Consider the following 16,956-nt stretch of genomic DNA (forward strand, 5'->3'; position numbering starts at 1 on the left):
ATCCCACCACCCCACCTTGGAAGGTGCTCTCACAGCAACAGATCCGCTGTGTCCTGTCTGTTTTGGCCTTTCAGGATTTTCCTTTTTAGTATTTTCTGTGGGGAGAGACAGGTAATATCAAGAAGGAAGAAAAGAGAACTAGAAGAATATTGTATTCTGTTACCAAAATAACATTTATAAGACCCTAGAACACAGGGACCATCTCTAGAAGGTTCCATGAGCATACTCCCTCCCGTTGGAGAGAAGCGCAAATTTAGGGCTATGATGCTAGGATGGCTTGTTTGGCTTCCTTATGTGGGAGGGTTGGGGAAGGAAGAAGTGGGAGCTACTTTGCATATATGATAGTGATATTAAAGCTGAAAGTGTTAGTAAAATTTTGGAATCATTGAATTGTTTATTACAGACACTGTCCCATGAACCCAAAGTCCTGCAGGAAGGCCTTCTGCAGCTGGACTCTATCCTATCCTCTCTGGAACCACTGCACCGGCCAATCGAGGCCCCTGGTGGCTCTGTGCTTTTGAGAGAGCTGGCCTGTGCTGGCAATGTTGCAGACGCCACACTCTCTGCCCAGGCTACCCCCTTACTGCATGCCCTCACAGCTGCTCACGCCTACATCATGATGTTCGTGCACACTTGTAGGGTTGGCCAGGTAATGAGATTCTTTGAGATGAACATGCTGTTTTGGATCACATGAATACCTTTGTATCTCAGAAAAGGTTGCTTTCTCGAGAAACCAGGATTTCTGCTTTTTTAAGCCAGTCACTACAAAGAAATTGAAATTTCCTTGAATTTGCTGATTTTCCTTGCCTAGACAAAGATCAGCCAGATTACTGGCTCCTGATATCTGGTACAGAGAGTTCTCTGGTTTCTCTCCATAGGGCTTCCTTTTTTGTATATTTGAATTTTTTTCTGATTACATCAACTTTCAGTGGCAATGAGCTGGTTCAGAGCATGATTTGTTATCAGGGAGGGGACAAGGAAACATTTTTAACCTTTACTTTTGGACCACATGCTTTTGATTCCGGTAAAGGCTCTGTGTGCCATTGGTATCCACCAGCTTTCCACAGATAACATTAGGAAGTCACCCCCATCCTAAATGGGAGCACAGGAAGTAGGGGATATGGGAGGCATTCTTGATTTGGTCCACTGTTTCCCCTATGCTCTATTCTCTTCTGCAGCATAGATATTGGCATGGCAGGGTATTAAGCTATTAATCTTCCATTTCAAATTGGGAGTTTACCTTCCTATGGCTTAGTACCATTTCATTTCTTTGTTCCAGAGTGAGATCCGTGCTATCTCCGTGAACCAGTGGGGTTCCCAGTTGGGTCTGAGTGTCCTGAGCAAGCTGAGCCAGCTCTACTGTTCTCTTGTCTGGGAAAGCACAGTTCTACTCTCCCTCTGTACCCCAAACAGGTAATTTGGGGCAGAATTTCTCCCCCAAGCCTCTTTTGGGTAAGATATGAAATTGTACCATCTATAGTTTGGAGTCATCAAAGTCCAATTTTAAATCCTGCCTTTGACATTTTGAGATGTGTTACCCTGGCTAAGTTGTTTAATCTCAGCCATAATTTTGGACCTGTAAAATCAGAGAGGGGCAGCTTTGAACTCCAAGGTCTCTTCCAACTTTAAATCCATTATCTCAGGAACAGATTCTGGCCTAGGTGTCATCTTTGTACTTTTCTACCGTCTCTGTCCTGAATGCACTATATTAAGAATTGCTTTTGAAACATAGCTTTACCTTTAGCTTCTTTCTGGTCTGGTCTCAAATTTCATCTGAGAAGCCAAAGATGAGAGTGGCAATCAATTGCCTGGCAGGCAAGAAAGCTGACATGTGCCACTCACTGTCTGTCACCTGAGGTCCTCCAGTGAATGCTTTGGGAGTTCTTGTTAGTCATGCATTTGAGATTGCAGCTTTTTCTTCCATATAGCAGCTGCTTCTGATTGCTCTAAGGATAAACCATCTCAGATCCAGGCCTAGTAGAACTACTCAATACTCAGGTTTGTGGCTATGAAGAAAGACCTTTCTTTCATTTTTGGTGTGATTTCAGCCTCCCTTCGGGGTGTGAGTTTGGACAGGCAGACATGCAGAAATTGGTCCCAAAGGAGGAGAAGGCAGCTGCTACAACAACCTCTCATGGAACCAAGAGAACTGGTAACTCTTGAGAAGCTTGTCAGTGAATGTTATACAGACTATATCCTTGAATTCTATTTTGTCATAAGTAGAGTGAGTGTTAGCCGTTATCAAACCTCTGTATCGGGATTGACTGCTGGGTTGTTGTTTTGTTTTTACTCAGAGACACTCTGATTTACTCATTTCCTTTTTTTAATTAAAGCCCCTGCCCCTATCCTAACCCTACTTTAAAGTCTCCTGCTTGATCTGGCTAGTTATCGCGTTATCTCTCAAAACTAAGCCTTCACAACCCAATGTGTTTCTTTGACTTTCATTGCCAAGAAGAATTAAGCATAGTACCATATCCCAAATATCATGATAGCATTTTACTCTTGGTCCCTCCTGTGGTATTTTTCTCCATGGTCTCCATAGCAGATTCCCACTGAGTTTTTTAACTTGTTTGGGTTTTATTAGAACTTGTAGGATGTCTCTTTTTAGAAGTGGGTGACTTAAAGGTCTTCACCTGGAATTACCAGGTCCAGTTGAATCCCACATCTACCTCCAAAGGTGTTCCAACCCTGCATTAAACGTATTCATTCTGAGCAAGAACAGCCAACATAATTTTCCTTCCTATCCACATTGGATGATCGTTCTTGTTACTTGGTGACACCTCTTTATCTTTTCTGATTTTGGTGCCCATTTTCATTTAGAATCCATTTGTGTCACCCCAGCCATGTTGCTAGTTATAATGCCAAAATTAATGGGAGGCCAAAAAGCCCAAAGAGCCAGAGTTATTCCAACTGTCCTGATCCTTGTTGCTCTGTTTTTATATGCACAGAAGGAGAAAGTGATGGGACAACAGCCACAGTGGAGGCTTCAGCCCAGGGCTTACTGGAAGGCATTGGCCTGGATGGTGACACATTGGCTCCCATGGAAACTGATGAGCCCAGTACTTCAGACCCCAAGGGCAAGTCTAAGATCACCCCTGCCATGGCTGCGAGGATCAAACAGATCAAACCTTTGCTGTCTGGTGAGTGTCCAAGATGCTGGGATGTACCTAAGGCTTGCCTTCCCTTTTTTTTTTTCCCTCTTTAACTACTTGCTATCAGTTCCCATGCCCTTACCTGTGCATGGCATTGCTTTGGAATAGAAAAGCATTCAGCAAAAAAAAAAAAACCCGAGCAGCACCAACAAACTAAGCACCCACAGACAATATATGGGGGTGTCTGCTTCCCTTTGTCTTTTTCAAAGAGCGCAGTGGATCCTTAGAGCTAATTAGTTTGACTCCCTTCCAGATTTGATTCTCTAGATGGAACTTTAAATTTAACAGAGATGATATTTGCCGCCGCCTCGCCCTCCCCCCTCCCTCCATCACATAAACTAGCCAAATGAACACTGGTCAAGCAGTGAGCATTTCTGATGGCCTGCTATGTGCCAGGTATTATGCTCAGTCTTTAGCATACAGTGAAAACCCAAACTTGCTCTCTGCCCTGGGAGAGCTCTAATTCGAATGTGAGAGACAACATGGAGACAAGATAATGTGCAGTGTCAATCCTTGAGGAATGGCACTAGCGGTGGTTATGGAGGGGGAAATGAGAGCTGGTGGGGCTTCCTGCAGAAAGTAAGATCTTTGCACCCCTACTCAAAGGAAGCTGAAACAGCATTTCAGGCTTGGGAGATAGCACCTGCTGAGAGATGGAGTGTCTTGTCTATGTAGGTGGAACATCCAGTTTCACTGGATGGAAGAAAGAAGACTAGAAAGGAAGGAGGAGGGGCCTAGGTAATGAAGGGCTCTGAACACCAAACTTTTTTTTTTGTATTTGATCTGGGGGCCCTAGGGAGCCACTAGAGTTTAGTGGGAAGGATCTATACTTTCTGAAAAAATCACCTTGCTGGTAGAGTGAAGAATGGACTAGAATGGGGAAGAGTTGGCCTACCAACAGACTGTGGCAAATAGTCTAGGTGGGAGATGTTGAAGACCTTTTAAGGCAAGGGGTCGCAATGTGAGAGATGGCGCATATTTGAGACATGCTACAAAAATGAACTAGAATTAAAAGAGACATGTTCAAGGGATGTTCTGTAGGGTCAACCACCCAGAACTGATGCCTAATTAGCTCTTTGGGATGAGTGTGTGAGTGAGGAGTCCTAGTCACATGACTAAATGTGGATGACTGCGTATCTTGTGCCACCCTGAAAAATGACAGGGAAATGGGGGTGATGGTGGCAGAGAAGGAGTTTTGCTTTGAATAGATCCATTGAGTTGGGAATATCTATGGGTCATCCCATTTGCCATGTCAAAATGTCAGTTGATGATGCAGGAGGTTGGGCCTGGATAAATAGTTCTGAGAACTATCTTGTGTAGAGATAAGGAACCCATTGGCAAGATAGTCTGGTGAGAGAAGAAAAGGCAGATCATGCTCATGGTGGTTCGCTATGTTGAGCAGAGGCGGTCCCAGGAAAGAGCTATGGGTAGTGGGGTGGTGGTGTATTATCTATTCTTGGAATGGGCACCTTCTGAGGATGTTTTGAGAATGTCATCTGTGCCTATATAATATGACTATCATGTTAATGAATAGCTTAAACTTTTGGTCCTTCCAAATCTTGGTGCCTCCAAGTAGGTCATGCTTTACTTCCTTCTCTGATGCCTTCTTTTACTTCCTTGCTATTGACCTGAGTACCTGCAATATCCCCCAGTGGAATGAGAGCATGCTTATTTGCTTGTTGTCTTTGGATCCCTGGAGCCTCACACAGTACCTCTCATCTTTGGAGTGCTTCAGAACTGACTCAATTAAATTCTGCTTTCCAGCCTCCTCGAGGTTAGGCCGAGCTCTTGCTGAACTTTTTGGGCTTCTCGTTAAACTCTGTGTGGGATCTCCTGTTCGGCAGCGGAGAAGTCACCATGCAACCAGTACCACAACAGCACCAACTCCTGCAGCCAGGTCAACAGCATCTGCTCTCACAAAACTCCTCACCAAGGGCTTGTCCTGGCAGCCCCCACCATACACACCTACTCCGAGGTTCAGGTGAGGTATCCCCAGAGGCCACTGAAATCTAGCACTGGGGACCGCTCCCTTAACCTTCATTTTTCCTGCCCACCTTCAGAGTCAGGAACAGGGGCCATGGAACCTCCTGGGCTTCCCCCTCTGTATAAAAGGTAGCATTTGCCTAACTATTCTAGGAGCTCCTTCAAAGGAATGGGTTACAATCTCGAAGAGCTGTCTTTTCTTTAGACTCTTCTGCCTGCCATGCAGTTTTGTGTCCTTCTCGCATGGCCTCTTTCAGTACCCTATCAATGATTTAGCTGACCCTTACCAGAAAAAAAAAAAGCTATTTTTTTTCTGTGCTATTTGTTAGGCCTTGCTGATATGGAAACCATTTTGGACTGTTCCTCTTTCTCTTCTACAGGCTGACTTTCTTCATCTGCTCCGTTGGCTTCACCTCCCCTATGCTGTTTGACGAAAGGAAGTACCCGTACCACCTTATGCTACAAAAATTCCTCTGCTCTGGGGGCCACAATGCTCTTTTTGAGTAAGGACAACCCCATATCCCCTCTACCTTGGGACAAAACTATCCAGCCTTGAAGGTTGCTATACTTGGGGGGGGGGGTAACCTGAAAACTCAGCCATTTGGTTTCTATCAGCCCAGTCTTCCTCTATTCCTGACGAAATGAAGTAAGTAGTGATGGTTAGAACGTTTGGTGCCTTGAAAGGAAGTGCTAGGCGGAGAGGGATTTCATATGCCCTCTCCTGAATAGTACTCCTTTCATTAAACCAAGAGCCCTTTACCTTTTTTTGTAAGAGTCTCTCCATTATGTGTTTGATCTCAGTTATCACTCGTTGAAGAAAGCCCCAAATTTAAACTCTCTGGGACCCTGTAATTTCAACACAATAGTGCCCACACGGTGAGATTGTAGAAATTTGAATTGTTATCCTCCCTTCCCACTGAGGCTTGGACATGCTCCTTCCTTGCCTTTCCTTTTCCCCACTTAGAACTTTCAACTGGGCTCTCTCCATGGGAGGCAAAGTTCCTGTTTCTGAGGGCCTTGAGCACCCTGACCTGCCAGATGGCACAGGAGAGTTCCTAGACGCCTGGCTCATGCTGGTAGAGAAGATGGTGAACCCCACCACTGTACTGGAGTCCCCTCACTCTCTACCAGCCAAACTTCCTGGGGGCCAAAGCCACCCCCAGTTCAGTGCCCTGAGATTCCTTGTCGTTACTCAGAAGGTGAGTGACCTTTGCTCCTGGAGGATTTCACGACCAGGTCTCCTCTCTCTACTTTGCTGTAATATGCTGGACTTACGGGTACTGGGCCCATAGGAAGGGACTCAATTCTGCATCTTTATCCCTTTCTACATTTTATTCATTGCTTGTATTGGGTTAAATACTTGCTGTCTGTGTAAATTATTTTCTTTTAAAAACCCTCCCCTTTCATCTTACATTCACTACTAAATATTGGTTCCAAGGGAGAAGAGCAATAAGCTAGACAATGGGAGTGAAGTGTCTTGATTCCCAATTCAAACCAAGGACCTTCTATCTTAAGGTCTGGCTCTCAATCCACTGAGCCACCTAGTTGTGCCACCCCAACCCCATGGGGTATATATTTTCAAGTCCACTAGCATTTCTTTTTTGATTATTTTTCCTTGGTAGTCATCAGTCCCCTACCTTGATCCCGTACCTTAAACAAATCAAGCAATTCAAGATCCATTGTTTGACAGTGTATGCCACACTTGGGACATGGGATCAGTCCCTCCTGAATCCAAGAATGTTTTTTAGTTTAGAATTATAGTTCCTAGGAATGTTTAACTTTTGGCTTCCTCCCATGGGCAAAGAGAATGTGAAGTCTGTGTGTGTGTTTGTCTGTCTCTCTGTGTCTCTGTGTCTCTCCCTCTCTGTCTCTCCCTCTCTGTCTCTCTCTCTCTCTGTCTCTGTCTCTCTGTCTCTCTCTCTCTCTCTCTCTCTCTCTCTCTCTCTCTCTCTCTCTCTCTCTCTCTCTCTCTCTCTCTCTCTCGCCCTCCTACTTTGTTCCACAGTTGTTTGACTTGAAAAATACAATATGATTAGTCAGTTATAAGGGCTCTCCTTAGGTACCTGGGCTCTTGACCCTTTTATCCTCCGGGGTTTCTGGTTATATTGGGTTTGTTGGTGAAGGATGCTGACCTGACCCCTGGGAGCCCCTTACAGGCAGCCTTCACCTGCATCAAAAATCTGTGGAACCGAAAGCCTCTAAAAGTGTATGGTGGCCGCATGGCCGAATCAATGCTGGCAATCCTGTGCCACATCCTCCGTGGTGAACCTGTCATCAGAGAGCGACTGAGCAAGGATAAAGAAGGGACCCGAGGAGAAGAAGAAGCAGGGCAAGAGGAGAGTGGCTCTCGCCGAGACCCTCAAGTCAACCAGCAGCAGCTCCAGCAGGTAAGGTGCATCATGCTCTGTGGTGGTACTGGAAGCACCAAATTCACCGCTTCCCCCTATTTCAGTAGGCTGAGCCATTATCACAGTACAGAGACCCCTTCCTTATTCTTTAAAACGATGGAGACTTTGGATGCCCTTTATGTAGCCTTTGTTTCCTGCACAATGATCCAAAATTGACAAGAATCCATGAGAATGAAAGACCTGTGTGTATGTCTCTGGTAGAATGGAGTGGAAACTCTTCCCATCAGCCTTAGGCTCACTGTTTGTTCGGAGAGTGACCATCAACTCCAAGTTGGTCAAGGAGTGACACTGTCATTTAAATAAAGGCTGCCTTTCCAAATGTTTCACTTCCCTCCAAACTTCCAAATGAGGGAGAGAGGATTGGTTTTCATTAAAAGCTTGGAATCCCCCTTCTTCAATCAGGCTCTTCCATAGCTTAGCTTTTAGGTAGCTAACAACTACAGTCTCGCTTATTAAGAATTGTTCTGAAGTCAAGCAAAAGAGTATGATAATACCTGACAACATTTAGATAGAACTGTGAGATTTACCAAATAGCAAGAAGGAAGGCGGTCATCCTCGGAATTCTGTTACTTGTCCCCATCGCTTAGCTGTGTTGCACTTGCCTTCTCTGGGAATGAGAATATTTGAATGGGGGTGATCTGTGCTCCAGTGGGGCTTGAAGAGGACTTTCTCCTTTCAGCTAATGGATATGGGCTTCACAAGAGAGCATGCCATGGAGGCCTTGTTGAATACCAGCACCATGGAACAAGCTACAGAGTATCTCTTGACCCACCCTCCCCCACTCATGGGAGGAGTTGTCCGGGTGAGTTGGGTATGGGCTTCTTCAACTAAAGGTGCCCTCAGTTGACCTTCCCTTCTTCTAGTTGCTTTTTTTTTTCCTTTAAATTTTATTTAATTGATTAATTAGAGCATTTTTCCAGGATTACAAGTCATGTTTTTTTCTCTCTCTTCCAGCAGTGCATTATTGTCCCCACTTTGCCACATCCCCTCCAGCATTCATTACTTTCCTTTGCTGTCATGTTAGCCAACCTGCTAGATGTGAGGTGATACCTCAGGGTTGTTTTGATTAGCATTTCTCTGATTATAAGAGATGTTGAACACTTTTTCATGTGCTTCTTTAATAGTTTTGATTTCTTTATCTGAAAGCTGCCTATTCATGTCCCTTCCCCATTTATCGATTGTACAATTAATTTAGCTCTTTACAAATTTGAGTTATTAGACCTTTGTCAGAGGTTTTTGTTATGAATATTTTTTTCTAGTTGCTTTCTGAAGGAGTCCTTGGCTTTGAGTTTGAGGAGGCATCAGCACTAACTGACTCTTTAATTTCAAAGTCTGTCCTCAGTATTCTAGATCAGTGATAGCAAACCTTTTAGAGCCCAAATTGCAACCTTCACGCCCTGCCACGTGTGAGCCACCCATTTACTCCAGACTGGGGAAAGAAGAAGGGTGGATGATGAGAGAAATATACTCAGACACTAGTGGAGAGGGGACAGCTCCCTCTTGCATGTATGCCATAGGTTTGCCAACACGTTATAGATCATTTTAAGGAGAAGCCAAGCCTATTGCTTTTGAGCCTATGCTAGGTCCCTAGTCCTGATTTTGTTTTGCCTTATAAGGATGGCAGGGTAGCATGCTACCAATTCTCTTCTCCTTTTCCAGGACTGTAGCTCTATCATGATGTATCTGGGGTGTTGTTCTGTTCTCTCCTCCCCCACCCCCCATGATTTTTTCAGGCATCCAATATTCTTGTAATGCAGGAGTCCCCAAACTACGGGCCCCATGAGGCCATTTATCCAGCCCCCACTTCACTTCCAGAAGGGGCACCTCTTTTATTGGTGGTCAGTGAGAGGAGCACTATATGTGGCGGGACCACACACCCTCATGTACAGTACTACTTGCAATGACATCCTTTTCGTGGCGCCTTGTTCTGAGAGTAACTGAAAGAGAATGTAGCTCCACACAAAGGATTATGTGGCTGCACAATGGAAGATGTCAGCATGTTGAGGGGCGATCTTTATAGTCCAGCCCTCCTTTGGTCTGAGGCACAATGAACTGGCCTCCTGTGTTAAAAGTTTGGAGACCCCTGTTTATGTATTTGGGCATTCGATTTAATAGAGAATTAGCCTCTATATCAGGGATCACTTAGGTCTTGCAATGTTTTTCATTGCTTTAGGATCTCAGCATGTCAGAAGAGGACCAGATGATGAGAGCCATTGCCATGTCTCTGGGACAGGACATCCCAATGGACCAGAGAGCAGAGTCCCCTGAGGTAATTTTAAGACCAGTCATTTTCCCTCAGGGAAACCCACCTAGGAGACAGGAGCTTTGCCCATGCTAACCTCACTCCCATTAACCTGTTCTTCAGTGACTTCCCTGACAAAGCAGATAGAGAGGAAGGAGCCAAACCCTAGTGAATCCCTTACTCTCTGACCCCCTAACTTGTCCTTATCCTTTTTGACTTCTAGGAAGCTGCCTGTAGGAAGGAGGAGGAAGAGCGGAAAGCCCGGGAAAAGCAGGAAGAAGAAGAGGCCAAGTGCCTAGAGAAGTTTCAGGATGCTGAGCCCCTGGAGCAGGAGGAACTCCACAGTTTCACAGACACCATGTTGCCAGGCTGCTTCCATCTTCTTGATGAGCTGCCAGATACTGTGTACCGTGTGTGCGACTTGATCATGACTGCCATTAAACGCAATGGGGCTGATTACCGGGACATGATTCTGAAGCAAGTAGTCAATCAGGTGAATAAGCCCTGTTGCAGATGCTAGGACTAGCCTTCTCCTGCCAGCTGAAGAACCTGGCCTCCTTAGGATCTCTGTTTTCTCCAAACTCCAGTTCCATAATCCTCTCAAGCCGAACACCCTCATTAGTCCCTCACAATCTCCACACTTAGTAGGATAACCAGCATGTCTCCATCCTGTCCTGTCTTTTTTTCTTCCCCCATACCTCTTAGATCATCCCCACTAAATGGCTGTCTGAAAGACATCTTTTGGACTTGGGAGACTGCTCTCAGTGTTTGTCTGCAATCAGTGCCAATAGGTGCCTCCTTGTAAGGTTTACAAGTTTACTCCCATGGAGCTGAACAAAGCAAGGCCCTTAATCTCTATATGCCTCTCTCCCCACCTATTCTCTAGCCTAAACTATCTCCTATCCTTCAGCTTGACTTTGATGCCCTCTTCTACCCCTTCTTCTGCTTATCAGGCTCTTTTTTTTTTTTTTTAATTTGGTCAGTTTAGAACATTATTCCTTGGTTACCAAAATCATATTCTATTCTTCCCTCCCCTCCCATAGCTAATGCACAATTCCACTGGGTATTACTTGTGTCCTTGATCAGAACCCATTTCCATGTTGTTGGTGTTTGCACTAAGATGTTCATTTAGAGTCAACATCCCCAATTGTATCCCCCTCGACTCATGTATTCAAGCACTTGTTTTTCTTCTGTGTTTCTACTCCCACAGTGTTTCCTCTGAATGTGGATAGTGTTTTTTTCTCGTAGATTCCTCCTAGTTGTTCAGAATCACTGCATTGTCACTAATGGAGAAGTCCACTACATTTGATTGTACCACAGTGTATCCATCTCTGTGAACAATGTTCTTCTGGTTCTGCTCCTTTCACTCTGCATCACTTCTTGGAGGTCTTTCCAGTCTCCATGGAATTCCTCCACTTTATTATTCCTTTGAGCACAATAGTATTATTCCATCACCAACATGTACCACAATGTGTTCAGCCATTCCCCAATTGAAGGGCATCCCCATAGTTTCCAATTTTTTGCCACCACAAAGAGCGCAGCTATGAATATTCTTGTACAAGTCTTTTTCCTTATTATCTCTTTGGGGAACAGACCCAGCAGTGCTATGGCTGGATCAAAGGGCAGACAGTCTTTTATCGCCCTTTGGGAATAGTTCCAAATTGCCCTCCAGAATGCTTGGATCAATTCACAACCCCACCAGCAATGAATTAATGTCCCTACTTTGCCACATCTCCTCCAGCATTCATTATTTTCCATTGCTGTCATGTTAGCCAATCAATCTGCTAGGTGTGAGGTGGTACCTCAGAGTGGTTTGTTTGCTTGGTTTTTTTTAACCCTTACCTTCCGTTTTGGAATCAATACTGTGTATGGGTTCCAAGGCAGACGAGTGGTATGGGCTAGGCAATGGGGGTCAAGTGACTTGCCCAGGGTCACACAACTGGGAAGTGTCTGAGGTCTGATTTGAACCTAGGACCTCCCATCTCTAGGCCTGGCTCTCAATCCACTGAGCTACCCAGCTTCCCCCTCAGAGTTCTTTTGATTTGCATCTCTCTGATTATAAGAGATTTGTAACACTTTTTCATGTGCTTATTAAGAGTTTTAATTTCTTTGAAAATTACCTATTTCTCAATTGGAGAATGGCTTGATTTTTTTTTTTTTACAATTGATTTAGCTCTTTATAAATTCGAGTAATTAGACCTTTGTCAGAGGTTTTTGTCATGAAGAATGTTTCCCAATTTGTTGCTTTCCTTCTAATTTTAGTTACATTGGTTTTGTTTGTTCAAAAACTTTAATTTGTTGTGATCAAAATTATTTATTTTACATTTTATGACTCTTTCTAAGTCTTGCTTGGTTTTAAAGTCTTTCCTTTCCCAAAGATCTGACAAGTATACTATTCTGTGTTCACCTAATTTACTTATAGTTTCCTTCTTTATGTTCAAGTCAATTTTAAATAGGATACTAGCAAAAAGACTCCAGCAAGTCATGATGAGGGTTATTCACCATGACCAGGTAGGATTCATTCCAGGAATGCAAGGATGGTTCAATATTAGGAAAACCATCCACAGAATTGACCATATCAACAAACAAAGCAACAAAAATCACATGATTATCTCAATAGACACAAAAATCACCTTTGACAAAATACAACACCCATTCCTATTGAAAGCACTAGAAAGTATAGGAATAGAAGGGCCTTTCCTAACAATAATAAACAGTATTTATCTAAAACCATCAGCAAACATCATCATCTACAATGGGGATCTATGAGAAGCCTTCCTAATAACATCAGGAGTGAAACAAGGATGCCCATTATCACCTTCATTATTTAACATTGTACTAGAAACACTAGTTGTAGCAATTAGAGAAGAAAAAGAAATTGAAGGTATTTAAATTGGCAATGACGAGACCAAGCGGTAACTCTTTGCAGATGATATCAGGCTCCTTCTTAAAATGTTAGTGTCCTGAATAGATGAATACTATTCTCTAGCTAAGTCTTGACAGGGATAGAGTACAGTTGCCCTCTCACCTTCTTAGTCCAGAAGGATACCTCTTAACTTTCCCTATCTTTCCCCAAATACCACTCTATTGGGCTCTGCAGTGCCACCTGCCACTGCTTTCAATCTGTGAGGGAGTTCCTCCACCTCTCCTGGTGCTCTCTTCCTCTCTCCCAGTTAACTGGGGCATCGACTGCATTTCTCTTTGGTCACATTCAAGCCAAAGGTCATTCGTTCTCATCGACAGAGATGACAGGAGCCAAAGAAAGCTAGAGGAACAGCCCTCCTCATCTCTTGAGGCTGGGAATCAGGAATCCTACCCAATAGGAGCAGCAGTCACAACCCTTCTCACTTTCTCAGCCCCCCCCCCCAGCTCAACCACAAACCCCGACTGTTAGGGTTGTGGGCCTTCTCTTCCCTGGCTTGCCTCAGAGCATCTTAGTCACTTGGCTTTTGGAAACCTGTCTTCTGCCCATCTTGTGCACATCTCCATTTATTCCTTGAAGCTCCTAGGGGAAACTTAGTAAGTACATTTGAGTAGTTTTTCAGAGAGTGTTGGTCTGGAGGTATCTTCCCGTGCTAATGACTAAAAATCTAGGGCATGTGATAGAAAAGAATGGAGTTTCTTTGCCCACTCCCTCCAGCAATCACCACCACACACCACAACTCTGCTACTCGCCTTTTTTGCAGAATAGCCATAATATGGAACTTTATAAACATCTACCTCATGGTTTTTCTTTCTAGGTCTGGGAAGCAGCTGATGTTTTGATCAAAGCAGCTCTTCCTCTGACAACCAGTGACACAAAAACAGTCTCTGAATGGATCAGTCAGATGGTAACACTTCCCCAGGCCTCAAACTTGGCTACTAGAATCTTGTTGCTGACATTGCTGTTTGAGGTAAGCTTCTGTTGTGTTTATATAAGGTGTAACAGTCACACATCTTGGATACTTTAGGAATCAGGCTCTTTTTTAAAGACCTAGAGCACTGAGATAGAAACAGTCCATCACATTCCCTCCTGTCTACTCCATATGTTAGGAGGCATCATTTCATTATTGCTTTTGCCAACTCAGGAATTGAAACTCCCTTGTGCTCGAGTAGTTGAATCTAGTGGCATCCTCAATGTCCTCATCAAACTGCTGGAAGTGGTCCAACCTTGCCTTCAGGCTGCCAAAGAGCAGAAGGAGATCCACACCCCAAAGTAAGTGACTGATGCCAATTGCCATGATCTGCTTTAGATGGGTTAGGAGTGCCTTCTTTCTTGCTCTCTGCCTATGAGATAGACAAGAGTTTTGATTTAGTGAGCTGTTAGGGAATGATGAGTTTCCAAGGTGTGTCAGCCTTCCACGGTTCTTTTAGGTTTGATCACTGCCTCCCTTTTCAGATGGATCACACCAGTACTGCTGCTCATTGACTTCTATGAGAAGACAGCTATCTCCTCTAAGAGGAGAGCCCAGATGAACAAGGTAAGCAGAGGTTGATAAGGTGGTGGCCTTTGATAAAGGAGAGAGGGTTTGGGTCATTGGTGACCCTGTTGCCCATGTGGAGAATAAAAGACAATTATTTAGTGATCTCAGTCACATTGGCTTGGAGGCGAGAGAGAACCTCAGTTTTGGCTTGCATGGTTTCTCTGACATACTTCCTGGAGCTTTTTGAAGTAGACATTGCCATTACCTGAGACAAAGCCTCTGGAGTAACAGTTCTTTTTTCCTGAAGAGCCAGTTGGTTGTGTCTCTCTCTCCTCCCCTATTGGAATGGCCTGTCATTCCTGAAGGGACCTTTCTAGCCTCTGTAGGAGAGAGAAAATAACCTCTTCTTTTGCCTACTAGTTTCTACAGGCCAACAATAACAATTGGCGCTGGTTTGATGATCGCTCTGGGCGCTGGTGTAGCTATAGTGCAAGCAACAATAGTACCATTGATGCTGCCTGGAAAGCTGGTGAAACAAGTGTCCGCTTCACAGCTGGGCGGCGGCGATATACTGTGCAGTTCACCACAATGGTTCAGGTGGGTATGGACACTCTTTTCTCTTACCCTCACAACCTCCTCCCCCTTCAAATTCTTGCTGAAGTTTGATATTTCTGTTAGCAGAATGGTTTAGAGACAAATTGGTGAGACATGTTTTAGCACAGACAGTGGCCTGCAATGTCTCTCAAGTCCTAAGCCAATGTGCTTTAAAGTGATCTGAGAGCCAGTAGGCCAGGTTCAGAGCAGAATCACAGTCATTGGAGTATAGGCCAAGCTTTCTAGAATCAGACACAGCCATTATTATGTACAATTTAGAATGAGCTTTGTTGTTCTTGGCTTCATTGGTGAGACTGCCTTCTCTTTGAATGCTCCCAGCATGCCTGTGACATGGTGGAAGGACACAGCAAAAGCTGTGAGGTGTCGGCCCACCTCCTAATTTTCAATTGTTCTTGTATTATGTACAGTCAACGGGGTATGGTTGATGCCAGTATTGTGTATCTTCCATTTTAACATACAGGTCAATGAAGAAACTGGCAACCGTCGCCCCGTGATGCTAACTCTCTTGCGTGTGCCAAGGCTTAACAAGAACCCCAAAGATGGCAATGAACAGGAACTGGACAAGACCTTGGATGAAACCAAAGAAGTTGATGCCAAGTCAGCTGAGGAGAAAACCTCCAGTGGTACAGACCTCTGCATCCTCCCATAGTTTGTCTGGGGAAGGTGCCGGGAAAGCCCAATAATTAATGCTTTTCCAAACAATGCTTTTCCTGGTTGTTTTTTAGTCCGTTTGGTTAATTTGTTCTTTTTCGTGCTATGGAAGCCATGTCACCTGGCTAGAAGATTTTGTGTTTGTCCCAGGGAATTGAAGCCAACTTGGGAGTCTTTTAACATTCTCCTGTCTCCTTTTTCCCAGAATGCCCCTTGGCTCCTGAGAGTCCAACCCTTGAAAAGGAACTGGTTCCTGAGGAGGCCCAGCTAGGGGAGATCCTGATCCAGGGCCTCACAGAGGAGATGGTGACAGTCCTAATCAGGGCCTGTGTGAGCATGCTAGGTGTTCCTGTGGACCCAGACACACTGCATGCCACCCTGCGCCTCTGCCTACGGCTCACCCGAGACCACAAGTATGCCCTGATGTTTGCTGAGCTCAAGAGCACCCGCATGATCCTTAACTTGACCCAGAGCTCAGGCTTCAATGGGTTTACCCCACTGGTTACCCTACTCTTGAGGCACATCATTGAGGACCCATGTACTCTACAGCATACCATGGAAAAGGTTTGTTGCCAGCTTTTCTCTGCCATTCTTATCCTTCCAGTTGATCACCCCATTTGCAGCTCTTCTCTTCTTTTAGTAACAAATTAACACACGAGTTTTCTGTAGTTCTATGATCCAAATTGTCTCTTTCCCTCCCCCCTCCCTGATCATGTAAAATATATTTCCATATTATTCATTAAGTGAATAATCTTAGAAAACCAAAAACCCTAAAACATATGGCCAAGGAAACCAGTGATAAATCTTAAGCTTCCATCTAACAGATGTTTTTAGATTCCCTTTGTGTCTTCCCATGTGATCAGGTCTGAGTACTCAAATGACAGTCTCATGTGTGGACTCAAAGACCAGCTCTGCTGGTCACTCTTCTTATGGCCCTCCTGACCACTGTCATCTTCTCTACCACCCCCTTTCAAAGGAAGGCATTGAATGATAGCTGGGATGTTTTGGGGCTTCTTTGAAGAGCACATTATATTGAGTCTTCGTTGAACAAATCTTCGTTGAGCTCCTCTTGATCTTCCCTTTGGTGGTCCAGGAGTTCTCTGAGTGGGCATAGATCTAATTTTTCTGAGGTTCTTCTGACTGCATCTTTTTCTACCTCATGACTTCCCTTGTAGGTTGTGCGATCTGCAGCTACAAGTGGGGCAGGAAGCACCACATCTGGGGTGGTATCTGGCAGCCTTGGCTCTCGGGAGATCAACTATATCCTCCGTGTACTTGGGCCGGCTGCCTGCCGTAATCCGGACATCTTTACTGAAGTGGCAAATGGCTGTATTCGAATTGCTCTTCCAGCCCCTCGAGGCTCAGGAACTGGTGAGTCTCAAGACTCTTTCCAAAGTGCTGTGGACTTGAATGCTTCCAGGTGTGCTTATTCCCATACAGAATGGGAAGAATGCCTCTTGCTTAGCTCTATATTTTCAGTTCAGACCTCACCTGAAAGAGGT

At 44.6% G+C, this 16,956-nt stretch overlaps 1 protein-coding gene across 39 annotated transcripts in view; it reads left to right on the top strand.

Annotated features, from left to right (window-relative positions):
- The window catches only part of HUWE1 (HECT, UBA and WWE domain containing E3 ubiquitin protein ligase 1), a 109,831-nt gene that overhangs the window by 59,026 nt on the left and 33,849 nt on the right, over positions 1-16,956 (top strand). For all 39 annotated transcript variants that reach the window (XM_007505989.3, XM_056809012.1, XM_056809015.1 and 36 more), the window contains 18 exons: positions 404-649; positions 1,280-1,413; positions 2,049-2,152; positions 2,949-3,140; positions 4,917-5,133; positions 5,516-5,638; positions 6,100-6,334; positions 7,292-7,522; positions 8,223-8,345; positions 9,717-9,812; positions 10,009-10,278; positions 13,526-13,678; positions 13,853-13,980; positions 14,164-14,245; positions 14,609-14,785; positions 15,264-15,426; positions 15,660-16,018; positions 16,630-16,825. In XM_007505989.3, the coding sequence (XP_007506051.1) occupies positions 404-649; positions 1,280-1,413; positions 2,049-2,152; positions 2,949-3,140; positions 4,917-5,133; positions 5,516-5,638; positions 6,100-6,334; positions 7,292-7,522; positions 8,223-8,345; positions 9,717-9,812; positions 10,009-10,278; positions 13,526-13,678; positions 13,853-13,980; positions 14,164-14,245; positions 14,609-14,785; positions 15,264-15,426; positions 15,660-16,018; positions 16,630-16,825 (3,229 nt within the window). The remainder of the gene's footprint in view (positions 1-403; positions 650-1,279; positions 1,414-2,048; positions 2,153-2,948; positions 3,141-4,916; positions 5,134-5,515; positions 5,639-6,099; positions 6,335-7,291; positions 7,523-8,222; positions 8,346-9,716; positions 9,813-10,008; positions 10,279-13,525; positions 13,679-13,852; positions 13,981-14,163; positions 14,246-14,608; positions 14,786-15,263; positions 15,427-15,659; positions 16,019-16,629; positions 16,826-16,956) is intronic.

This window comes from Monodelphis domestica, chromosome X (assembly GCF_027887165.1).
Source record: "Monodelphis domestica isolate mMonDom1 chromosome X, mMonDom1.pri, whole genome shotgun sequence".
NCBI lineage: Eukaryota > Metazoa > Chordata > Mammalia > Didelphimorphia > Didelphidae > Monodelphis > Monodelphis domestica.